Source organism: Rhamphochromis sp. 'chilingali', assembly GCF_963969265.1.
Source record: "Rhamphochromis sp. 'chilingali' genome assembly, chromosome: 4".
Classification (NCBI taxonomy): Eukaryota; Metazoa; Chordata; class Actinopteri; order Cichliformes; family Cichlidae; genus Rhamphochromis; species Rhamphochromis sp. 'chilingali'.
In genome coordinates, this window is record NC_137948.1 from 18,724,636 (window position 1) to 18,751,048 (window position 26,413).

Here is a 26,413-nt window from a genome sequence, read left to right on the forward strand (position 1 = left end):
AAAATTGTGCAGAGGAAGCTAGCTTTGCGCCAGTTTGTGTGAAAGCAGGGTGCATTTCGTGACTCCTGTGCAGAATTAGCCGAGCTATCAACAGCTAAGCGTTAGCACTGCCACAAACACAAGTTGGCACGCTCTCATGCCACTGGACTTCTCGCGGTGTATGTTTTGGCTTTGTTTGTTGGTCTGTTGCTAAACTTGCATAACACATAACAGTAGAGAAGTGCTAGATGAAATGTTCTGCACTACATAAAGTGGCGAAGGGGGTAGCTACAGGCCTGTGTGCAGCCTTCTTGTGAGGGGCATTTAAATCTCATTGACTCGTGCAGTAAGAAGTTAGCTAACGCGATAGGTGGCTTAACTTAACACTTTGTAATGCTTTGCCCTCTCTAACTGTTAGCACCAAATACTGTTGAGCCGCAATGCCCCACGAGCACACATTAAATTAAAGCCGGTGGGTATCATTTAAATATAAGCGAGCTAGTCAGCCGAGCTAGCAAGCTGCGCTGTTTGTTCAGCCATTATTTGGCATCCTAACAAAACGTAGGCTAGTTGGCTAGTTAGCTTGTTGGCAGACAACAAAGATCAGCAAAGCCAGAAGCGTTCATGCAGTGTTATTAATACGTAAGTACAATTCTGCTGTGATTTAATGGAGATATTTATCCCTATATATATATATATATATATATATATATATATATTATGCCAGACAGAGGTTATGCAGGGTTTTAAAACGATTGTTTTAACACCCCGACAAAGAGTAAGGATGTAAACATTGTGCTTAAGCATTTTTTAACTCTCCTCCCAGAAAACTTGCTCCAGCCTGTGATTGCCTATTACATAATTAGGTTGCATACCACTAATTGGGTCGCATATAATGTAGATTGCAGTGAAGTAGCCTTATAAAGAAGTATAAGGCCAAACAAACACAACAGCTTCACCCGTTGATCCTTTGTCTGGATACACAGGAACCTCAGAGTTGGGAGTGGGATGGGTGGAAGGGACAAAAATCTGAAAAGGGTTGTTGGCATGAGCAAAAGGATCACTAGATCACATCCACAGTTGTCGAATCTCTATCTCCATCTAGTGGCGAACCTGTCGGTTACACGCAAGTCAGTTACCCTGCTAATGAGCACAAGATCTTCTAGTAATGCGATTTGTATTTTTTGCAATCGTCAGAAAAACTAAAGAATTTCTAACATTATAACTATAGTGAAGCTGTTTGAAATTATATATCATTGTGATGAGTGTGGAAAAAGTGAAATAGGAGGTGAACAATTGTTAAATGGCATTTTGCATTGTATTTTGCATTTGTAACAAGACTTGGTGCTGGGGGTGCAAAACCATCTGTCCTCTTGTTGCGCCACTCTTGAAATTCACTCTAAATAACTAACTAATACCCTGCATTTTCACTAACCATAGACAGTATAGGGGTAAAGTATTTTGACAGATACTTTTTATGTGAATTTTAAAATTCATACAAAATTCACATTAATGTTGGAACATCATCAATATCTTCTGTTTTTCTTTCTCCTCAGGTTTTACCTGGTAAGGTGGCAGGATGGCGGGAGCAGAGGTGCATACCGCTGCAAACCCCACCTGCAAGATTATGACCTTCAGGCCCACTATGGAAGAGTTCAAGGACTTCAACAAGTATCTGGTTTATATGGAGTCTCAGGGTGCACATCGGGCAGGCCTGGCTAAGGTAAGTAGTGAGTTGAATCAGACCTTGGACAGTTATTTTTTTTTAAACTTATCATATTGTTACCTTATCTTAGTGAGTGGGTTTACATTTTATACGTAGTTTGAACCGAAGTTGGATTTAGTCAATCAAAAGAAGAAAAGGAAGAATGATGTATAGTGTGACATGTAAATGCACAAGGAACTGACTTTTTCTTTTGAATAAATTTCCTACATCGTTGTTTTTGATTCCTCTGTTTATCCTTCAGGTAATTCCTCCTAAAGGCTGGAAGCCCCGTCGCACCTATGATGACATAGATGATTTGGTCATCGATGCTCCAATTCAGCAGATGGTGGCTGGCCAATCAGGGCTCTTCATTCAATACAACATCCAGAAAAAACCTCTGACGGTGCAGGAGTTCAGACGATTGGCCAACAGTGACATGTGAGTTTTAACTAACTGGTTTACATGCTTCGTTAACTCTAATAATCAGGAGGAATAGTTCTTAATTTCACACAAATGTTTCATTTTGATGTTGTCACAGCCAAAACCCAATTTCTTCAGAGTTTGAGTATTTACAAACCTTTGTAAAAGGCCTGTAAGGTTTTGTCTTATACTAATAAAGAGAAATTGACCACAAGCTGGCAAAACAGTATTAAACATGACCATTAACAAAATAGAATAAAGGAGAATGAAATGAAATGAATGAAAGCTTAATAAGGTTAAAATTACATAAAAAGGAGGTCAAGTAAACAGAAAGAGCAGTAAATAAACACGAATCAAACAAAGAAGCTCAATATGTAAAAAATTACGCACATACCATAGAAAGCAATGTGAAAAGCTTAATATACAAAAAGCCATAAATAAAAATCAAAAATACAATAAAAGTGAATTTTTAAAAAAGGTAAATGTTTAAATTAAAGACTATGTAAAAACTGAATAGAGAAGTAAGCATGATGTAAAGAAGCTCACATCAGTAAAGTAAAATAAAAATAGGATACTAAATCTAGCGAAAAAACGCAAGCATAGCAAATATTATTAAAACAAAGTTAAGAGTAGAAATAAGTTGCTTTGGTGTTGGTGTCAGTAGCTCTGATTCTGCGTCTCCGGTTTAGACCACAGCAAAGTACTTGTACAAGGATCGCTGTCTAATGTCAAATGAAATTTCTTTCTTTTTCTCACAGGTACTGTACGCCTCGCTACCTGAATTATGAAGACCTTGAGAGGAAGTATTGGAAGAACCTCACTTTTGTTTCACCCATATATGGTGCTGATGTCAGTGGCAGCCTCTACGATGAGGTAGATGGATCTTTCTTCTCTCTGTTTTTGCTTCTTCTTTTTTTTTTTTTTTAAATGCATGCTGATGCTAAAGCCAACCTTTCTAGTTTAGCTTTCTCTTATTACATTCCCTGCTGAGTTTTTACAATTCGTTTTATCGTAAGCAAAATAATAACAAAATTAAATTGACTGACGATCAGGTTCATGGCCTGTTCCTTTGTTATTTCATGACGAATGAAGCAGATAATATTTGAACTTGATGAGTGTGGAACATGTATTTAGTGACTTGTGAAACAAGTGTCAAAGTCTACCTTCATGAATGGAAATACAGAGAGTTACAACAAGGTGCAAATCACTGGTTACACTCAAAAACAAGAAGTCTGGATTAAACTTTGACAGAAAACATCTAAAATAGCCAGAACAGTCCTGGAAAAATCATTTGGACACATGAAATGAAAATTCACTTTTACCACAATGATGGATAGAGAAGAGTATTGAGAAAGGAAGAAACAGATTCAGGCAAATACTGCAAAGCTGATTAGACAGCACTTCACAGTACACGTCAGGGGTGTCAAACTCAAATACACAGTGGGACAAAATTCAAAACTGGAACAAAGTCGCGGGCTAACGTTAATATTTATTGAAATATATTTATTCCTCCAGATATAAGAATGAATCTTTTCTTATGGACTCAAACACGTTTTGCTGAAAAACTGAATATGGAACAAGCAAAGCTTAATACTAAACAATATATATATTAGCTGTATAATACCAGTAGGCCAGCTCTAATAGTAATTTGGTATGGCTTCGCGGGCCAAATGTAATTAGGCTGACGCCTATGGTCCACGTGGATAATGACAAAGCATACTGCAAAAGCAATGGAAAGAAATGGGACATCATTCAATGCACAAGAAAGTCAATTAACCCCAGCACAATAGAGCAGCTTTTCACTTATTAAATACACAACTGAATGCGGAAATACCCAGAAACAGGTAGTAAAGGCTCAGCAGAGCACCTCAGTGGAGGAAGCGCAGTATTTGGTGACGTCTGTCAGATCAAGATTTCGGGCAATGATTGACTCCAAAGGATTTTTGGCCAAGTGTTAAAACCAATCCTTATATTTAATAATGGTTAGCTTTTTTTCACCGATTAGTTCTGAGCCTTTAAAAATGAGGGAGTATGTATACAAATAGCTGCAATTCCTAGTTTGGTAATGCAAATAGTTTTGTTAAATAAAAGCTGAAAGTCTGCACTTTGATCATATCTCGATTGCTTGATTTAAAATCCACTGTGGTGGAGTACAAAGGGAAAATTGACATTTTAAACGTGTCACTGTCCAACAACTCACACTTTACTGTATATCAATATTGGAACTGTTTGACATTTCTACATGCACACAAATACACCAGAATAATGAAAGTAATCAGAAGGATCTTCTACACAGGGACTTCAATAGTCATTACAAATCCTCCAGTTTTGCACTGCATTGTTGACCCCCAGTAAAATCAGTGAATAGTGCGGTTTCTATTAATATAGAGTGATTGGAAGCCTGAGTAGCATTTCTTCATTGCTGGCTTGAACAACTGAAGGTCAAAACATGTCGAGCAGCACTTTAGCGACACAGCGCACTTGTCTCTTTGTGTAGCTGAGCTGATAGTGATTGGATTTAAAATGCCATCATCAACTGCGGTACCAATCTGTAACCCAGGTCTAAAGCCTGTTTCTCATTTTCTAGGATGTGGATGAGTGGAACATTGCCCACCTGAACTCTATCCTGGATGTTATAGAGGAGGACTGCGGTGTTTCCATTCAGGGTGTCAACACTCCATATCTATACTTTGGTATGTGGAAGACTACCTTCTCCTGGCACACCGAAGATATGGACCTTTACAGCATCAACTACCTTCACTTTGGAGAGCCCAAATCTTGGTGAGTAAGGAACAGTGATTAGTAGGAGATGGAATCATTTTTGTGTTTTCTATTCGTCACTGAGTTATAATCTGACTCCTACAGCAAGAAGGTCTAATCTAACAATGTTTCACAGATTGTATCAGTCCTTTTTCTCTTTTCTATTAACCAGGCAGACAAATTAGACAAAAATGAGAAATTTGAAGCTAAAGGTGATTACAGCCCTTTAAAAGCATTATATCGAAGTCCTTAAATAATAAATGCAATCAAGGTTCAGAGCACAGAAGGCGTTGATCATTAAAGAATAGTCAAATTGGGGTTTTTTTCCAGTCGATCTTTGTTCCTACCTCCACTTATGGCCAAGGGCTGTGTCTTGTGAGACAAAAGGATGACCTCATGGTTACACTGAGCTTCCTTTGAGTGGTGGCTGGGTTACTTTCGAGACAGGGTAAGGACACTTGGTCATTCAGGAGGAACTTGGAGTCTTTACTCTTCCACACTGAAAAGCAGCCAGTTGAGGAGAAAGCATCTAATTAGGATACAGGCGAGGTGTTTCAGGCACTTCCTACCTGGAGGAGGCCCTGGGGCAGACCCAGGACTGGTTGGAGAGATGATATCTCTCAACTGTCTTGGAAGCATCTCAGCATCCCTCTGGATGAGCTGGAGGCTGTCCAGATAGAGCGGGGTCTTGGCTTCTCTGCTTAGACTGCTTGCTCCATGAACCCAAACCCAGATAAGTGGTTGAAGGTGGATGGTAGATGGTTTGGAAAGCCAAATTCTAGATTTCAGTAGAGGAACCAAATGCAAAAAGAATAGAGAATTCTGCTGTGCAATAATACAATACATTGAACACTTCAACTCTGTTAACAAGTCTCTCCTTTAAGTTAGAGGACACTATTATAAATACTATTCACAAAAAAAGAGGGAAGTTTTCCTCCACTGAAAAGTGGCTGGTTTGCAGATAATTGTCTATACTTTTTTTTTTTCAAGGTAAAGAGTTAACTCAAGTTTTGTGGATTTGTGAATAGTCAAAGAAACAATTTTATGTGACATGTTTAAACAAATACAGGGCATAGTGGGGACTATTTTAAGGCTGAGAAAGTATAGAGGAGATGCATATCCTTTACATTTCTAGCAGAGCTGGAAAATAGCTTTTATCATGTCCAAAGTGGATTTAAATAGCAAGTATTTACAGTGTTACAGGTTTAATTTGATTTACATGCCAATTCAAATGCATAGAGACCCCAGAGGATTCTCCCTGTGGTTGTTTTTGGCACACAAAGAAATAAATGAGTGTTGAGTCTCTAAGTAGTGGTGAGAGCTGTAAAGGAACAACAGATGAAGCAATTAGGCTACATGTGCAGGCAGGGAATGTGTGGCAGCTGTGCTATTCTCCACGGGTGCAAGCATTTAAATTGACTTCTCGGAAGCTGTCTTTCCTGTATGTACAACAGACCAAGGTGAAATTTGGCATTTTAGCAAGTCAATCAATACGGTACACAGTTAGCACAAACGCTTAACACAGATCAAAACCATAAACTCTTAGTAGTAGTAGTTTGTTAAGCCTGAGATTTCTCATTGTCTTTGAATTGAACGGAACTGCATTAGTACGGACAATTAGAGCTCCAAATCGTCCGTGTTGGAGGGTTTTGTCTTATACTTTGAAAGTGTGGCATCCCAGCAAGCATCATTGATTTTTTTTCTTACAGATTAATTGGGGTCTGGGGATATAATTACTGGAATTTTCTCTGTTGTTACTCTTTCATTGAGCCAGCTTAATGAACAGATTTTTCTTTTTTTCAATTCATCAAACTATCTTCTTCATTTTAGAGGACGTACTGTATTGACCGCAGTGAAAGGTATCATGATCCATCACAGAGTGCCTATTGCACAGGTCTGATTGGTATTTGCGAAAGGAATTATCAGAGCTTAGTCATTAGGAGGTTAGGACTAGAGTAATAAAGGTAAAGAAGAAGTGGAAATGCAGGTAGATCAGAATGAAGTTTTCTTTTCATTTCTTTGTCAGCTTGGTTGTTCCATTTCTCTCTCTTGCCCTGGAGGGAGTTTTGCTCATTAGAGCAGTGAGCCCTGCAACCCCACAGGGATCAGTGTCACAGCCAGACACACAGAAACAGTCATACACACTCAGAAAGAGCAGCCTGGTGTACCAAATATTCACACACATGCATACCCTTATCATCTAGTACTCTCTCATACACACACACTCACTGACGTAGACTCTTTCATCTCACTGATGTGTTGACATCTTGTCCCTGGAGGGGAGCAGCTTAAAAGATGCACTCTCACCTCTTCTCAATCCTGTATACCCTCCCCCTCCTCTCCCAAACTCCCCGTGTCACCTCTACCTGAGGTTTGCTTCCTTTTCTCACCCTGTCTCTCACTGCCGTGTTAAACTGACAGGTGGTATGATGATAGAAATTCCACACACCTGAGGGTGGATGGTACTAGTCAAATGGAATGCCTAGTCAAACCTAGAGGGAATCTTGTCACGCTTCATGGATTTCTTGCAGGGAAGTTTGAGAAGATTATATATTCAGGTTGCATCAGCAGCATGAACGAGAAGACACAGAATAAGGTCATCTTGAAATTCTGCAAACTCATAACTCAGCAGCAATCACCGATGGTTACTGTGTCCTTATCGGACACATAACTGGGCTTGAATTTTGAAATATTATAGTGGCCAAGATTTAATATAATATGAAGACCAAACCTTAAATGGTCACATATGCTGGAAAAATATGGGTAATTGTAAAGGAGTGTGAGCACAGCTGGGGGATTAATGATAGGATCATGCTGTATGTTGTTAAGATTACATATAAAATAACAGTGCAGTGTATTAAAAGCTTGATCCACCTTTCTGAAGTTTTTCACTTGTCCACCACTTGATGGCAGTCTTGAAACTGCAAATGCTCATTGAAAGTTTGTTTGCAACTGTCAACACATGGTGCCCCGTAGACATAATTAACAGAGCATGTTCATACACAGTCAAAAATAACTCTCTGCTCCATATCTCTGTCTTTAACAGGTATGCCATCCCCCCCGAGCATGGGAAGAGACTGGAGCGCCTGGCTACAGGTAAAAGATTAAAAGGAGTTGGGTTGGGTAATTTAACAAATATTGAATCGTGATCGCAGCATACAGAGGCAGGTCTGCATTAAACAACAACATCCACTTCATAATTAATCTGAGTGCGCTCGAGAGAACAACCTAGATGTAGCATGCTAATGAACTCTGGCTGCAAAGAGATGTAACCTGACAAATCCATAAACACATAAGCCCATGTAAAATAGATGTAAAATGCAGTCGAAATGCCGATTGGCTCGCTCAGTAAGTTGAAAGACAACTAATTTGAGAAGAAAGACAAATGCATATAATTCAGGGTTCTCCAGCCTCCTTTAAACTGAAAGCTGTATTACAAAATGAAAGCTGCTGATAGATACTCCTGTCCTACATTTGTTTTTTTGTGTTTATTCATGTGTCACATCAAGACATTCAAACAAATCTCTGAACCAATCCAACCAATGTTGGATAGTTTTAATGAAAAACCACACAATATTTGGTTTAGCCGTATGTCCATGTCTATACATTTCGGTTTCAGTATGGCATTTAAATGACTTAATATTAGTTTCCAATTAATTATTACTGATGGTTTTTGTTATGTTTTTCTTTGTCTGCATATCTCACTTTATCTATTTCATAAATCGTTGAGAGTACTGATGTTGCTTGGGGTCTCAGCGACTTATAAAGCTGGATTGTATCCTGGATTGTATTGTATGTATTAAGGTCACCCTTACAAATCAGATGAGCTCAATTTTAATCTGTTAGTCTTTTTTTTTTCTGCTGAAATGGTGTCTGAATAATTAAACTTGAAGTCATTGTCTAGTTTACCATCCTTGCTTTGTCAGACTATATAGACCACTGTAAACAAAGTACTGGTTGTTGCAATGATCTTCTTTTTTGAGTGGATGAACAGAGATGAACAGAGACAGAGATCTTTTTGTCTTATTGTTCCGTTAAAGCCTGCTATCCCCAAGACACCTCCATACAGCATTTTCATGGACGTTAGTAAAACTAAAAACTGTCTTTTAGTAGAATGTATTGCATGTGTTTGTTTTGCAGCTGGAACAGCTTTTCTAAGAGAAACTGTGTCATTTAGTATTTGCACATTACAGCCATGGTTTGCACATGAAACTGCAAATCCAAAAGTGGTTTATGACCCAAAATAATTTTTTGTTACAGACAGCCATTTCCAATTTCTTATATATGAGAGTCCAGTCCACTATGCTAAATTGTAAAAAAAAAAAAAAGAACATAAATAATTGCAGTTCTTTCTCTAGGATAGATGGTACTGACGTGACTGCACAATGCATCAGTGAATTGACAGATACAAAATTAATTGCTGACTGTTGTTTAAGTTTAAGTACAATGTTTTAGGGTTTTTTCTGGCTGTAGTTGAATTCATTCTAAACAGAATACTGCTGTATTTCTTTCACCATTTATCAGGGAAAGTAATTATGTTTAAGATAAGCTAATAATTGAAATAATCTTTGGTTTCCATTATGGAAAAAAATGTCACTCTACTCGATAAATATTAAAAATGTAGCAGTCGATAATAAGCCAGTTCTCACACAGCTTTTCGATTTGGCTTTTTCATTCACCTGTTTTTGTTTTGTTTTTTCTCTCTGACAGATTAAGTCTCTCTAATGGTTTTTTTTTGTGTATGTGTGTGTTTCTGTCAGGTTTTTTTCCCAGTAGCATCAAGGGGTGTGAAGCTTTCCTTCGTCATAAGATGACTCTAATCTCCCCTTCTGTACTGAAGAAGTATGGTATTCCCTTTGATAAGGTAGGTTCTCTGTCCCTTTGAAGAATTACTCTCAGTCTTAGTTCCTTTATTTACCACCTGTTTGAAAACAGCTTTTGCTGCTTCTAAAATAGGCAGTGTTAATTTTTATTGGTTGCAGAAATCCTCAGTGGTTTATTTTAAACTTTTCATTTCTTTTCTGTGTTATTATTATTTTTTAAACCACGAGGACATTTAAAGGTCAATCACTCACATACACACATATAAACCAATCTTTTGCTCCTCTTTCTTTCCTTCTTATATGACAAATTGCCAGATTACTCAGGAAGCCGGAGAGTTTATGATCACCTTTCCTTACGGTTACCATGCTGGGTTCAATCATGGATTCAACTGTGCAGAGTCAACCAACTTTGCCACTTTACGTTGGATTGACTATGGAAAGGTTGCTACACAGGTAAGAGTGCACTTAATTCAGTATAATCATAATTTAGATCTCAAATATATGGATTTAAGATCTAAATTATTTACATTTTGAATAGCATCCCAAGTTTTTTGGTAATGTTGTTGTAAAGTTTTGGCCAAAGATCATCACAAAAAACGAATATCTTGCTATTTAGCCTTGAGTCTATTGTGGAGTCTTATGCTGAAAGAAATCTCTTTAATATAAATCTAAACTAGAGATCTCTTTTTTTTTTCCTCCTGTAGTGCACGTGTAGCAAAGACATGGTAAAGATATCAATGGAGCCTTTTGTGAAGCGTTTTCAGCCTGACAGATATGCTAATTGGATGCTGGGTAAAGATTCAACGTCAATTGACCACACACTTGCCACTCCCAGTACAACACCAGAGCTGCAGAGCTGGTTGCAGAGGCGCCGCAAGACCAATTCTGGAAACAAAGGGTACTTTGTTTATATTCATGCAATGTTTATTCTCTTTTCTTTAGTTATTTTCACTCCTTCACTGAAAACCTGAACTTTTCTAGATATTAACAACAGGAGGTACACGTGAGTTTCTAACGTTCCAGCTCAGTAGTAGAAAATCCGTGTAATGTCTTATTGTACATATGTCAGATAGCATTCACAGCGTCGGTGGCGTTTGTCCTGTCTGCTGCAAATACTATCCATGCTACACGCTTGTCTTAGCCAAATGGGCTATTTTCAGTAGTGATAATGTGGCTGACAATTTCAGACAATGTCCCAACATTCTTCACCCAATATTGTCCTCTTGAATTCATGCGTAAACAGCTTGTGGCACATTATTACATCGAGTAGGGTTAATGGTGGTAGTGGGCACTTCATTTGGAGTAGGAAAGAGAGAGTGCATATATGCATTGGATTGTGATAATTTAACGACTGGTAGCTTTGGTGCAGTCATTGGTGATCTAGTATTTGCCCTCTCAAAAGGCAAATCTTTCTACATTCGCTTTTAATGCTTTCATTGCTTTTCGGTTTCGTTCAGGGTTTTGAGTTTTAATCTTCTTTGATCTCTTCACCTTCTGACAGCAGCCACTCTCGTATGCGCTCCAAGCGCCTCAGGACCACAGAAGAGCCCGTTGACTTGGATGGCACCTCAGCGCTGAAAAGCAAGAGGAAAAGTTCGGCAGGTCCTCCCGGCCCGAAGGTACGAAGGTCTGTGGCTGGGACAACCGGCAAAAAAGAGCAGAAAGAGAAGAAAAAGGAAGCTGAGTCAAAGCACAACCAGAGTCAAAACTCTGTTCAGCTCTCTGGTAAGAAACTGACAGATGATAAAGAAGATATTTGAGATATTACTTAATTTTTTTTTATGTACATAGCTGTCTGTGTTCCTGGTTTCTTATATTTGTAAACTCCTTCATGTGAGGTCTGTAAAAACTTTTGGCAGTGACTGTTTTTCATATTTTAGCCAGCCATTCTTTTATTCTCAACAGGTCCTTGCAGACAGATGTGTGTGGTCAAGGTAAATCGTGTAGAGAGTAAAAGTTTGGGGGTTTCTAAAGACCACTCTCATGACTCTCACGATAGTCCCCCTGCCTCACCTTTGAAGGATGACCTTAAGGCAGAAACAGACACTCATATTGACCCACAATACCTCTCAGGGCCAGGTCTCACAAGCAGAACTGCTGAAAGTCTCAGACAAAGGCCCGAGGCTACTCAGGCAGATCCAGGAATTAACGAGCCAAGGTGTCCCACTTCTGAACAAAGAGACCTCTCATCTCGTAAAGACTGCTCAATCAGGATGCCTCCTGTGGAAGCCAGTGAACACAACTCAACTTCCCACACAAGCACTGCTGATGAGACTGTGGTGAACTTGTGTTCCCCTGTTTCTAAAGCTCACACATCTGCTTCAGTATGCAGAGAAGACACTTTAAGTGAAATATTCAACACTGATTGCAGCATGGACACAGGTACAGAGAGTTACTCTAACAACAGCTTTAAAGCAGAGAGAACGGACGCAGTTGTTGATTTGAAGCCTATCAATCCACACTCCACTACAGAAGCACTTTATGATCTAAAAAGTGAGCCAGTAGAGGGGGGTAGCTGCACATCATGTAGCTCCCCTTCTACACACAATCGCATTTTAAAAAGTAACACTGAGGAAAATCTCCCCCCCCCTCTCCTGCAGAGGAATGCAGTGGATATGCCACAACTCACTCCGGAGCCTGCAGATAAGGTTGGAATTTGCCCTTTGCCACCTGAACTGACCCAAGAGATGCCCTCGCTTACGCCTGCTGATGATGGCCTGACTGATTTTTCAAAATCTCGATCGTGTAGTCACCAGATTGCACCTGTGCTTCAAAGGGAGATGCCAACTGGCTCTTCATCCTCACATGGAGCCAGACAAGAAGAGAAAGAGGCTGATTTAGTGATGTCAGCAGAACTTCATACAGGAGAACATGCCAACAACTGGCATTTAAATTCCCCATATAATTGTGAAGGGGCAGCGGTGTCTGGTTCAGAAGGAAAAACGGCTCATTTAACTGCCAGTGGTATGCACAAAATAACATCTGGTGGTGTCCATGAAATGATGATAATGCCTGCAGTTGCTGCTGACAAGGATCACGCAAAGCTGGAAAATCTTACTGCACCGAACAATGCCTCCCTTGGGCAGCTTGTTCAGAGCACTGCACCTCAAAGAGAACAGAAACCCAACTTACAAGAGTTTGCAAATAAAGATAATTCCAAAGATCCATTTCAAAGACAAGGCGGATTCAGTACCTCGAACAAAAACATCCCAGCCCCTGCCCCTCCATTATGCACTCAAAGTGACAGCCACTCAGCATTACAACTACAGCATCACACTACATACTCCTCTTCCTTTTGTACACCCCAGCACACATACACAGAGCCTAAAACATTTTCCAGTAGTATCTGGAAAAACTTTAATTCCCAAAATCCTGCAGTCCTCATCCAAAGTCTGCACCCAGAGCTCCCTTCTGACTTTACCCACGACCCTCTACCTTACACCATGTGGACTGAACCTCAGTGCAAAGAGGTCACTGACCTGGAAAACCCTGAGCAAGAACTACGTGAGTCTGAAAACCAGGAAGGAGAAAGTGGGCCTCTCACCTGGGCTCAACTCGAGCCCACTTCTCTAGTTTCAGTTGGTGCTATGGAGCCTTTGGGGCTTTGTGGAGAGTACGAGTTGCAAAGAGATGATGGGGCTGACGCGCTGTCCCTATGCAGGGAGCTGGGGAGACAAAGGGAAGCTGAGGAGAGACTCCATTCGGATACTGCTGTTTCACCTCTCAGAACGGGAGATGGAGAACAGGATAGGGTGTCTGATATGGAAGAAGGAGGATCTGATGACGATGAGGCAGAGCAGCACAGTGCCAAGAGAGAGAGCAGTAGTGACTCCTCTGATGACGACGATGATGATGATGATGATGATGATGATGATGATGAAGAAGAAGAAATAAATGATACAAATAATTATAAGTGCAATGAATCAGGCCTGGAACCTGGGGAGGTTTGTGCTGTGAGTGTTTTTTTTAAATAGTCAATTATAATAGTTTACACATTACAGAAACTAAAAAATAATGTTTAACACCTTCAATCAATCCCTGTCCATGCCAGTATCCTGCCCTGTCAATGAAGAGGACCACTAAGAGCTGGCGTCACCCACTCAGGAAACCCACCGCAAGGGCTGTACCAACTGCTGTCAAACAACAGGTTGCCAGTGACGACGGTGGGCACACTGAAAAAACACACGCATATATACAGTTAACACAGTTCGATGAAAGGTATTGCTATGGTTGAGCCTTAAAAAAGACATTTAGACAGCGACACATGCACACAGTATAAGCCAAGAGTCAAGCTTATTTCAATAAAAAACCCAGGGACATTTCCTGTTGTGGTTAGTACTGCATGGTGGGTGGCACCGGGCCAGAACCCATGATCGTTAGACTTCTTTTTGGTTGCACTGGAGCGAACAAGAATGCAATCATCACAACATTTAGATGTTAATCCGTTTTGTAGTCCAAAAACAACAACGCATACTTTGTAAAAGTTTGTATTTCTAACACAATATACTCAGAAGTAATAGAACTGACTCTGTTAGCAGCATGAACAACAGTCTTGACAAATATAAAGTACACTCAGGTAAAATTTGTGTTTTTCCACAGTGAGCCATTCCACCCTGTGGTCCATACTTCCCCTCCTCATTTTTCAAATTTTATGTCCCTCCGAAATGATTCTTTTGACGTCAATGCACACATAAACCAAACACATTTAATTCTCGGGCCTACCACAGTAAAATGATCTAGTGATAGATATTCTATTTGTTTTCATGGTTTTAATGGGGTGGGGGGAGGGGGGCCTCCATTAACAACCACTAATGTGCATATACACACACAGTCACATTTATCATCTCTGTAGTTGTGAGAAAGGATGAATAATTCAGCAGCCGTTGTAGTTGTTTATCTGCGAGTAAGAAATGACCATGGCTGTGAGAAGCCTGTTTTATGATCATGAGAGTGCTTAATTATTTTTGGGCAAATTTGGAAACTGACAGGCGTCTATTCCGTGAAAATGTTTTTAAAGTCACTGGAGGAAATTGTCACCACAGCGGCCGGATTAGCTCTGACTTCTGCAGCGATTCTGTGCAGAAAATGCTGCAGAATTCACTTTGTGTTGCGTTTTTTGATATTCTGGCCAGATGATTATTTCACATTCAGAAAAGGCTTAATTAACAAACTACCAGGCAAGAGATTCGTGGTTGGAATTGCATGAATCATTGTCCGCGCCCCAGTAAAAGAAACCACCGTTTGAATAGATGAGTGATTACAGAGTAAGTAAGGCTTTATTTCGTCTCCATTTAGAGCCACCTGAAGCAAGCTTGGCAGAAGAAGAGGGGCAGGAAATGGAAGCGTGGGCAAAGCCGCTTGTCTACCTGTGGCAGAACAAAAAGAGCTGCTTCTCAACAGAGAGGGAGTACAATGCTCATGCAGCCACCATGCAGCCGTACTGTGCAGTGTGCACACTTTTCATGCCCTACTATCAGGTAAAGGGGAGGTCAGCACAAATTGGGAGATGATTGTCTTTAAAACATGCACAGTTCCACTGGTGTAAATTGAGTGCGCATTGCAACTTTCTTCTCTTGAGAATGTTGAAAGATCACATTTCATTCTGTGTTTACATCATTTGCCTCATTTGGCTAGCATTTTTGCTACTCCAATTAGAGGTTGTTTCAGTATTGCACTGGTCAGTGGTTCTTATCCTGTGTTGAGCTCATATGTCTTTTTTTTTCTTTTTTTTTTTTTTTTTAAATCCAACCGCTTTACTGATAATTGCAGCTTTTCAGCACATTTCCAGCTCTAAATGTAGTTAAAGTTCAGTCTGGAGAGACAATTTTGAGTTTTTCGTCTGTCAGAGGTTTTTATACATGAAAATTACAGTCTCTTCCTCCCCTAGGCGGAAGACAAAGCAGAGGATAATAAGCCTATGGTAGCTAAAGACACCTTCCAATCTTCATCTCCAATGGAGGGTCCCTCACCTCATGGTGGAGGGTTTAGGAGAAGCAAGCCCCTGATCCCAGAGATCTGCTTTTCTTTTCGGGAGGAGAATTGCCCCCCTACTCCCACTAACCCACTGCTGCAGGAAGACGGCACCTCCCCTCTGCTCTACTGCCAGAGCTGTTGCTTGCAGGTCCATGCAAGTATGTATGCACAAGGCAACAGTAGCACATATATTTGAGTTTTTTTGTGTGAGAGGAGGGGGGTAGAAGATACAAACTGATGTGTATAGTTTTTAAACTTCATGCCATCTGTTTACCACTTACCACCAGGCGACATTCTTCGTTTTCACATGTTGTGCTTGTGTTACTGATGTCATTATTAGAGGGTCAGTGGGTTTAAATCCTGACTCATTTCTTCTGTATGTTCCACCCTCTCTCTGTTTCCCTTTCTCCCCCCTTTCTTTGTGGTTTGGAGTATTTTATTTCCCTCGTCAGACTGGGGGTGAATCCTCTGTTTCCACCACACACAGTTCCTGTTCAAAATCCCCAAGCCAGTAACAAGCTCTCACACATTTTCTTAAAAAAGGGAAGAAAAAATCCCTGGAGCTTTTCTTTTCCAGGCTACTCAGACACGATACATTGTGCATTGTCGTAATCCCTCATTCACACGGATCTCTGTCCCAATCATGCACATTTCGATATCTTAAGCCTCCAGCCGGCCTTACGCACGCGCGTACACAGACGCGCGCGCAAACGCAGCTACTTTTAAAAGACTTAGACAGCAGTATGCCCAGCTTTCAGTCAGTTTGAGTCACTCTTACTAACGTTCACTTTGCCATATTTTTAGTCTGCTTGGTCTAGGATGTTGTGCATTTATTGTGTGTGTGTCTGTAAGTCTGGTGGGGTGGGAGTTAGAGATGAAGTGTATGTCATTTGACACTGATGAAAAAGCCACAAGTTCGGTTTCGAGCCCCAACAATAAGTACATGTTGATGTAGCTTTCTGCCCGTTCTGTTATTTGAACTCTGGAAAGGAAACAGAGGTGGGCTTAGATTTTGTTTTTGGTTTTCTGATGGATAATGCAGGAAAAGAATAGTGACATGCACACATATACAGACTTCAAGTGTGTTTTTTCAAATAAAAATTCCCAACCTACGTGTCTAAAGCCTCTAGCTCATGGATTGTAATCAGCTGCCAGCTTTGAATAAGATCACGTTTGTTTTACTAAATGAAATCCCAGTGTTTTTCTGTTCAAGGCCATTTTTTATTTTGGAAAAACATTTGGACGCAAGGACTCAGACCAAAAAGCAAAGTTGCTGCTGTGAAGTGTCTAAAATGACAGCGTGCTATGACACACGTTAATATGAGATAAACCCACACAGACGGACGCCTTCGTAAACAACGATGAATTGTACACCAACTCTGTCTTTTGTTGTGACATTTTGTTTCCTTAATAACATAAAATTATCTTGCCATTTACTGTCAAGTCTGCTGTTTCTCTCCCAACCCATTGACACAACAGTTTAATAGCATTTGAGGAGTCAGTGAGTATTTTTGCTACAGATTTTTGATCCATCCCTTCTTACTTTAGGTTGTTACGGTGTTTCTGCAGACGACATCAGTGAACAATGGTCATGTGATCGCTGTACCGAGGGAAACTTTACAGCAGTAAGACAATTTTATACCTTTGATTCAAGTATGACTGTGGTGTATAAGGAGAATAGCAGTGCTATCCTAAAATTTTAATGTGAACTAGTGTTAAAATGATTATACGTTATAGCTGATGATGATGGCTCACCCAAAGATCTGACCCTAGTCAGAACAGTCAGTAATATCTTAAAAATATAGATGACCATATTCATATGTGGTAGTTGACACACTGCAGTGTGATCACTGTATACAATAAAGACAACTAATTTTTTCTTCTTTCTGACTATTTAATAAGCAGAAATATCTTCCTCTGTGGCACGTGTATAGATTTTGGTGACTAGAAGAAAAATATCTGCATTTCGTCTTTCTCACTCATTTTTCTCTTTTCCCAGGAATGCTGTCTCTGCAACCTCAGAGGTGGCGCTCTAAAGAAAACCCAAAACGACAAGTGAGACGAGCTTTTGTTCTGCGATTAGCTCTGCACACTTATCCCTCATCTCTAGAGCTCAGCCAAATGAATTGTCTGGGTATCTTAATCATCACAATGTATTAATTTGTTTGTGTGTATAGATGGGCTCACGTGATGTGTGCAGTAGCATTGCCAGAGGCGAGGTTCAGCAATGAATCCAAGAGGAGTCCCATCGACACCAGCAGGATCCCCATGCAGCGATATAAACTGGTGAGAACACACAGACACACACCAGCACACCACACACACTCCTTGAGGACTGTCCTGGTCTAATTAATGAAGTGTTCACAGTTCTAATTAACAATGTGAGACGAACATGCCCGCAATCAAAGCTAGATAATTAACCACTGGTGGGTGGGAGTGGGGGGGGTTTGTGTGTGTGTGTGTGTGTGTGTGTGTGTGTGTGTGTGTGTGTGTGTGTAAGTGTGTAAGACTCTGTGTGCTGATGTTTGTCTATATGTGTGCAGGTGTATGTCTGCCTCCCTGAGTGCATGTGCATGTGCTTGTGCATTTATTAAGTGTGTATGTGTTTGTTTAATGAGGGAGCTGCAGTGCGTCTCAGCAGACCTGACATGTTGCCACTATACTTAGCTTTCTGCTGCAGGCACTGTGATAAGTCAGCAGAAAGCAAAGTGTTGGAGAAGCACATCCTCACATAAGATGGATCACAGAGATGGGATAAGTTCAATTCTTCTTAGAAGCATATGTAATAAATCACAGTTTAGGACTCCTTAAAACAGCTCATGACAAAAGATACATTAATAAATCAGTTTATTGTTCAAAATGGGTTGCGTGAGCTGAAAGTAACAATGATGTGAATACATCATTAATATATATGAGCTGAGATTACAAAGTTATACAACAAAAATTAAAAGCCATGCTCAATTTTACACTGGCCGTTGTCCCTTCCAAAGTTGTGTTTGAATGCAGTGATGCGCCACTTCCAGCCCTGCTGCTGTTTTTAGAAGTCTTGTTTTGAGCTTTCGTTACAGCACAGCACAGCTGCGATGGCCTGAGGATGTTACAGTAAAAGTCCATGCCTTCACAGTCACAAAAAAGGAAGAATATACAACACCATGAATGGTATTTAGAAGAAAAAAAGGAAGATGAATCAGGTCTCAGGGGTTTCTAGCTCATAGCCAGAGAACTAGATCTCATTTGTCCCCCGACATAAAATGAAGTTCATTTTTGTCCATAGTCAAACTGCAAATGCACAGATGAACTGGACAGATCTGGGCTTCTAAGAAGGGTTGTGAAAAAGGTAGTATAGGCCTCGGATACAAAGGCCTAGAGACCTGTCAGCAACCATCTGGCAACCTCTGGTCATGAGGGAAAAAGAGGTATTCCCTGATAACATTGCACATGGTTGCTGGAGGTTGCTGGCAGCTACATTGAAATTGATTCCTAAAGCCTCGGCCATGCCAGCCTAGAAACGCGTCAGTGACCCCCTGCTAACCACCAGTCACTTGGGAAAGGTGTGTTTTCTATACCTGGTTGCTGGAGGTTGCAGTCAGGGGAAATTTGGAAGTACCTCCACTTCCAAATTAAAGAAATGGTAAGAAGACTTTTCAGCGTAACACAATGATATCCAGTTTGAGTTTAGTTATCAGTCCCTCAGAAAACGACATCTGAGTGAATAGACTTCAGTTATAACTAAAATGTCATACTTCACCACAGGGAACCAGCATATTTAGGTTTATACATGACTGCTTACCCAAAAATAGTTCAAGGAATATTGCTGCACTGACACTGAATGGGATGCTAACTCTGTGGACACAGTGACATTACCCATAGGGTATTTACAGGGATATGGTTCATATCTTCTCACACCACACTGAAATTAAGCTCATTTGGATATGAAAGCACAAACCACAAAGTCAGTTTCCATATCCGCAGGCTGAAATCTGAACAAAATGAAAATTATAGTCCAGACGGGGAAGAGGCAGGGTGCTCATAAAAGCCTCTGACATGACCTACGTGATGGCCAAAATATAAGTATATGAAGGACCTAAATTCCTTTTAGAGGAAGTGGCACTTCCTTGCTTTAGATGTTAAATGCTTTATCACACAGTGTGCATGAATAACCAATATGTCCTTCACATGTACACCAGTAGAAAGTGTGCGCCTGTGATGCAGACTTTCTCTCAAAGTTTCGAGGATGGCGTACAGACTACCTTTCTGTTTTGTCTGCGTTGTCATTTGTAGATTCAATCCCCGAGCCACGTGTTCTGAAGTTCGCATTGGACCCGTTGCCCCTGCAGCAGCTCAGTACATTCATAATTTACTATCATACAACACACGCACACCGATGTGCACACATACACATTCATAATTTACTGTGGGAATGTTCTTAACGCATGGCTCAACACAGGCACCCGAATACACACTGCAGAAGTCACAGGGGAGAAATTGGCGAAGTTCACACACGCATTAAAACATACAATTATTCTTACATGTTTATATTACTTTGTGATCTAATTGGCATTATTTTATTTTGTCCCCTCCCCTGCCAATATATGTACATAAGTGCTCATTTGCAGAAATACGAACACAGATTTTGCACACAGTGCATGCCAGCTAGAATCTTGTTATGCTGGCCTCAATAAGTGGACTAGACAGTCGGGCCAGTTCATCTGTGCAGTGCTGTCCATAATGTAGGAGGTATGGGAAAAGGCTTTACGAAATGTAGGCCAAGTTAGTCACCGAGAAAAGCACTGACTGCTTCTCCCTCAGCTCAGGAACAGAAAGGACAAGAAACTTCATTATTAGGGGGGTGGGGGAGGATAAACTTAGGATTTTCATCCCGTTTTAAAAACAGCATTTATATTGCCTTTTGGTTTTCTTCACAAGAGGAAAAGAGGGTAGTCTCTCACTATACACAATACCTACTGATCCCCAACTGATATCTGCATTAAGAGGGCTAAGCTGATAATTGTAAAGACGAAGCCAGCCCTGCTGTAGAGGTTAAATTTAATTAACGCTGAGCCAACTAATTAGATCAGTTATTGATTTGTTCAAATAAATGAACAAAGGGCAGTGGCTTAGCTGATAAGGACAGAGACTTTAAGAAAGGTTCGTACTTGCGCAGCGTCACCTTCTTATTTACCTCTCAGATGCCTTCTCTTGTTTCTGGGCATCATCACATCCTATTATATAGAAATATACACAGGGGAATTAAACTGTCATAAGGTGCTTTTGATATTGTATTTTCTTAATATTTCAACACGTGCTGTTTAAACAATATGTAAACAACAATATTATGCACAAGATATAGCAATGATATGGTAATTTGGAACCTTTTATAGAAATAGATATTAAAAAACCAGCTAATTCCCACTTAAACTCACTGAGGCACTGGAACGTGTCTGCATATAGACGTATTACATGTCGATATTATAGCATGGATTTCCGGGGAATTAGATTAATGAATAAATTACTTTCAGTAAGATGTGAAACCAAGCTGCAAAGACAGAAGCCAGGGCAGGGAAGCGAAGAAGAGAGCGTAGATGGGTGTTTTATTAAGAGCAGACTAGAGAAAATGGAGTGAGATGGAAGGCATGCAAAGGGGGTGAAAGAGGAAGAGGGAGCGAGTGGGGTTATAATGGGAGGCATGTCGTCATATTTTCCCTTTCGTTGGAGAGGACAGACAAGAGAGATGCCACAGTAGAGGGAACTGACTTGATGGGCTGTTTAGTGCAGAAACCCGAGAGATAGTCTTTTACAAAATTTCGCTTCAAGTGTGTTTGTGCATGGATGCATGGCAGTGTTTGTGTGTAGGATGTGTATGTGTATTATGCTCGCCAGTGTGCAGTTGTGTACTCTTCACAGAGCTTAAACGAGGAAAGAAAATACCACAACATACAGATTGAAGCACTTTTTATTTGTGGAAAGCGTAAATGATGTCATCTGATTGGCTTAAGTTGAGGGTTTCTTTGTATTGCAGCAGTCCAATAACATGTTTCTGTTGACTATTAAACTGGGGTCTCTCATTTTATTTTCTGCTATCAATGACTTGTTTACACTACCGTATCCAATAACAGCAGATTTCACAGATATAATTTTTTTGGAGCACATATTGGCTTTAAATTATGTTAGAGGTTCACGGCACAGCTGAGCGGTGATTCACTTAGCGGTCTATTGTCACTAATTTGCTGTTTTTCCTAGCCAACCTTTAAAGTCTGGAGTGGAAATGCAAATGTTAAATTACTTTATTTTATTTTTTTTATTTTACACCAGACATGGGTGCTTTAGTGAGTAAGGTCAGGTTTCCTCCACAGCAATAAAGGCAGTCACTGGGAGTAGGTGTATTGTGCAGTAGTTTGCATTTGAAATTTAAAAAGGAGAACATCCGACTGAAGGGCTTCCATTTACAGTGTGAATTTTTATTTATTTATTACCCTTGGGGTAAAATGATTTTCCCTTTGTGTAAATAATATCTTCAGTCTGCCCTTTTTGTTATACAGAGCAAATCAGCCACTCTAAGTGTGTGTAGGATGTTGCTGTCCATCACAACTTCCTCCTTTCATCTCTGGAAGCACAGTATTTCATATTTTCTATCAGTGTCTTTTGATTTTCTATATAAAAACAACAACAACAAATGTACTAATTAACCAAAAAGTTTGATCGTTGTTCATCGTTCATCAAACTGATGTCAGCAGTGCCAAGATCCAAAAGTGGTGTCGTGGAGATATCCGATATGACGGTCCAGTATGAGTCAGCAGCTGCTGTTGGAAACTACTGTTATATAGATGATATGTTACTTGTCCTGGGTACTGATCAAGAAATCTTTGTTAATATAAAGCAACACAGAGCTGTTTTGGTCTTTTCATTCATTTCTTCAAAGTAACTTTGGTCAGGATGGTGATAAAGCAACAGGAAGATGGAGTAAGTCTGGTGCCAGACTGCGACTGAATGGCTGTTACATCCAGTCTGTCATGGATAATACAGCATTTTACTGATACACTGGTGAAAATCGCAAATCTATTGCTGTCTGTTGCAAATCTGTCGATGTCTACATATACAGAAATGAACTATTTAAATTCAGAGTCCAGCTAGAACATCAGTTTTGACACTGTTTCAGTAATTCTTTCACAAATAGTGACATTAATTTGCAAAATGATATAAAGATACTCAGTGACATTGCTTTTATATAAGAATATAACTAGAAAATAAATCAGCTGGCAACCAGTTGAGTTGAGTCCCCATCTGCAATTATAAATTAGATGGTAGTTTTTTGGAATCCTTTGCTAATCTGTCTGAGAGTGATTGCAGTCAGTCTGAGCTGTACTGGGATTGTTGCCTCCCACAATGCGACCTGTGCAATTATCTTGTGTTGTCCACAAGTTGAGGGTGTTGCATCCTTGACCTCTGGGCAACAAGTTTTTCACAACATGTACTTGCAATCAGTTTCCAACAGCAAAAAAATTCAATGCAATCACTGCAACCATCAAGTTTTCTTGGTCACGATGAGCTTGGCCATCTTATTCATACTTTAGTGTTATTAAACTGTTAGCAACATGCTTTTAAAAAGACCATATATTCTAAAAGCCAAGAGTGGCGGCCCAGCTGTTGTTTTTATGTGTCTTTAGAACGCAAGCCATAACGATATAGAGGACAAATACTCCTGTTGTAACGATAAGGCTAGAGATTTTATTTATTCGTTGTGTATATTGTTTTGGATAATTTCCAGTAAGGCTTGAAAACATTTTGGTAAAGACGTACTTAAAGAACATGCTTATTGTTTAAAAAATGTTTTTTGAAGAACACTTTGACAGCATTTTAAATCTAGTTATATTGAAACAAAACAAGCTGGATACAGTCTAAAAACACCTTTGGTTTGTCTAAAAGCAGCTGCTGATCGTTCTAGACCACTGGCCATTTTTTGGTTCTTGGCGTCTCTCAATTGTTTTTATAATTCCTTTGCAGTAATAACATTTTCCCAGCTTTTCGTGTGCAACCTAAGTTAATTCAGGCCTATTGACAGTTTGGTCTGGTCCTTATGTGTTTACAGAAGTGCATCTATTGTCGTAAACGCTGTGCGGGAAAGCGGCACTCAGGGGCTTGTATCCAGTGCTCATGTGGCCGGTGTCCCACCTCCTTTCATGTGACCTGTGCCCATGCTGCCGGTGTTATCATGGAGCCCGATGATTGGCCGTATGTTGTGTCAATCACCTGCCATAGACACCAGTCGCGGAGTTCGTCAGCTGTAAGTTATAGGACAGGTGTTTGCTACAGCTGATCTGAACCAGTGCCCGGAATAAATAGACATATTATTGTTTTTGACACGCTTGAAATAACTGACTCAATTATAAGCACTTAATAATTTGTGTTAATGTAATTAAGGAAGTGGCACAAATGACTACTCGCCAGATAATTGAAAACAGCTTGTTAAAGGGGCCCCTTTATGTTATGCCTTTGTCTCTGTTTTACCTGTTGCAAATACTACAGCTGAACTGCCTGAATCACCTTGTTTGTAGTCGAGTCTTTCTTCCATAACTTATACAGGGCACTGTGTAACAACACATCGGCGTGATGCGTGCACAGTGGCTTGTTTGCACTCAAACAAAGAATGAACAACTACTATTTCCCTGCTAGAGCCTTTTTCTGCCAACTCTAACTCTATATTCTATTAATGAAGCACACCAAATGTTCTGTTGTTGGCTGCAAGAATGAACATAAGCATGTTCATTTACTCTTGGCATAAAAGAAGATGAAGATCCAATGGATTACTTTTATTTCTGATGTGAATGTCTCTGCAACACCAGGAAAATCCTTACACTTTATACTGTGTTAGCGTGGGATCTCCTCCTTCTCTAATGTACATGTTCTGTATTTTAATACAAACAAGCTCATAATAAATCATTCAATATTTTGTGTCAGTTAAAACAAATAAAGCGTAAGATAGTAAACTAATGTCCCCACTTTACAAACTGCTGCTCTGCACAACATATTCTCATTTGACCCCAAATAAAATTGAACTTGTGGAATTCCCCCAAAATTGGGATGCTGTGTAAAATGTAAATAAAAACAGAATGAAGTGATTAAAAAAAACTCAAAAGTTTATATTTCGTTCACAATAGAATAAAGAAAACATATGAAATGTTAAAACTTAAGACATGGTAATATTTCATGAAAAATAGCAGCTCATTTTGAATTTGAGAGCAGCAGCACTCTAAACAATCTCTTAAAACTGGTGCAAGGGGCAACAAAAGGTTGGAAAAGTAAAAGGTGCTGAAAAGAAGGAGCTGGATGAACAATTTGCAACTAATTACATCAATTGGCAGCTGGTTAGCCGCATGATGGGGAATAAAAAGAGCATTGCTAAAAACGATGTTTATAATTTGTGGAACAATTACAGAATAATCCTCTATAGTTCATAATACCAAAATATTTAAAGAATCTGGAGAAATCTCTGTGGACAATGGACAGGGCTGAAAAATCAGATTATGTTGGATGCCGCTGATGTTTGGTCCCTCAGATGGCACTTCATTTAAAACAGAAATGTTTCTGTCATGGAAACACTGCTGTCAGAAATCATTGTCTGTGAACACAGTCATTGGGCCATCTATAAATGCACGCTAAAGCTCTATCATGCAAGAAGAAGCCGTATGTGAACATGAGCCACGTGACATTTGGTAAATCATTCTGGTTATAGTCACATTTTAAACGGCGTTCCAGCAGCATTTTTTGTTTTTGGGGGGAATTGCGGTAGTTAATGTAGTTTGACGTTAAGTATTTACTGCAGTCACTTGTAGGTTCAAGTTCAGCTCGTTGCTTTGTTCACTTGCATCATCTATAATAATGCTGGTAACTGAATTAAACGTATAAACTGAAACATTGTCCATGACAGTGCGGTTAGTAGTGCAACATTATGCTAGAAAAGGAGGAGAAAAGTGTGCAGTAAGTCTGTTTTGTTTTGGGTTTTTGGTTTTTGTTTTGTTTTTTGTTTTTTGTTTTTTTTTGTTTTTTTTGCCAGTATCTAAAATGTCAAGGATGTACTTTCACAAATGAGTTCTTTGTGCTGGTACTGAAGAAAAGTTTTCTTTGGGGTCTTGTTAGAGCTGATGCCCAACTTACACTTAAACTCACACTAATTTAAGGTTTGTCTTCACTATGCTGCAACTAACTTGCATGGTGCAATTTCTTCCCTTCTAAATGCAAAGATAACAACCATACTCTGTTCGTACTGAGCTTAATTAAAAGTAAAAGTTGTACCTCGGTACAAGAAGCTGTCAAGATGACTTGAGAGACAGATCTATAAACCTGATTGTATTAAAAGCAGAGATTTGGGTATCAGAGCCTTTTATAATGCAAATAAATCTAACAGAACATTTCAGTTGTCACTTATTATATAACATTGCTGTACCCCAGTGGAATTTAGTTTGACTTTACTCTGTATTGCCATACATTAGTCTAATTGCTACTCTCTGTCTACACTAGAAGCAGCAAGCAAACCAAGCTTCTATCTCACTTGGCCAGACGGTGATCTCCAAACACAAGAACCTGCGCTACTACAGCTCCAAGGTCACGCAGATCACCTCCCAGACGTTCTACGAGGTCATGTTTGATGATGGCTCTTTCTCTAATGACACGTACCCCGAGGACATAGTGGTGAGGATATGTTTAATTAGACGCACACTCAAGAGGTCACTGCGTAGTTGTATGAGGTCAAACCAGT

At 39.8% G+C, this 26,413-nt stretch overlaps 1 protein-coding gene across 8 annotated transcripts in view; it reads left to right on the top strand.

Moving 5' to 3' along the window:
* Nucleotides 1-26,413, top strand: part of kdm4c (lysine (K)-specific demethylase 4C) — a 30,699-nt gene that overhangs the window by 209 nt on the left and 4,077 nt on the right. For 2 of the 8 annotated variants that reach the window (XM_080879916.1, XM_080879912.1), the window contains exons 2-19: nucleotides 1,536-1,702; nucleotides 1,947-2,122; nucleotides 2,863-2,977; nucleotides 4,692-4,885; nucleotides 7,911-7,960; nucleotides 9,625-9,728; nucleotides 10,003-10,140; nucleotides 10,392-10,585; nucleotides 11,189-11,412; nucleotides 11,593-13,640; nucleotides 13,739-13,850; nucleotides 14,983-15,164; nucleotides 15,575-15,818; nucleotides 17,209-17,285; nucleotides 17,660-17,715; nucleotides 17,838-17,946; nucleotides 23,747-23,941; nucleotides 26,176-26,346. In XM_080879916.1, coding sequence (XP_080736042.1) covers nucleotides 1,559-1,702; nucleotides 1,947-2,122; nucleotides 2,863-2,977; nucleotides 4,692-4,885; nucleotides 7,911-7,960; nucleotides 9,625-9,728; nucleotides 10,003-10,140; nucleotides 10,392-10,585; nucleotides 11,189-11,412; nucleotides 11,593-13,640; nucleotides 13,739-13,850; nucleotides 14,983-15,164; nucleotides 15,575-15,818; nucleotides 17,209-17,285; nucleotides 17,660-17,715; nucleotides 17,838-17,946; nucleotides 23,747-23,941; nucleotides 26,176-26,346 — 4,533 coding nt within the window. In that variant the 5' untranslated portion in view covers nucleotides 1,536-1,558. Of the gene's footprint in view, nucleotides 1-15; nucleotides 622-1,535; nucleotides 1,703-1,946; nucleotides 2,123-2,862; nucleotides 2,978-4,691; nucleotides 4,886-7,910; nucleotides 7,963-9,624; nucleotides 9,729-10,002; nucleotides 10,141-10,391; nucleotides 10,586-11,188; nucleotides 11,413-11,592; nucleotides 13,641-13,738; nucleotides 13,851-14,982; nucleotides 15,165-15,574; nucleotides 15,819-17,208; nucleotides 17,286-17,659; nucleotides 17,716-17,837; nucleotides 17,947-23,746; nucleotides 23,942-26,175; nucleotides 26,347-26,413 lie in introns of those variants that run through there. The other 6 variants (XM_080879913.1, XM_080879915.1, XM_080879914.1 and 3 more) reach the window with 6 other exon arrangements.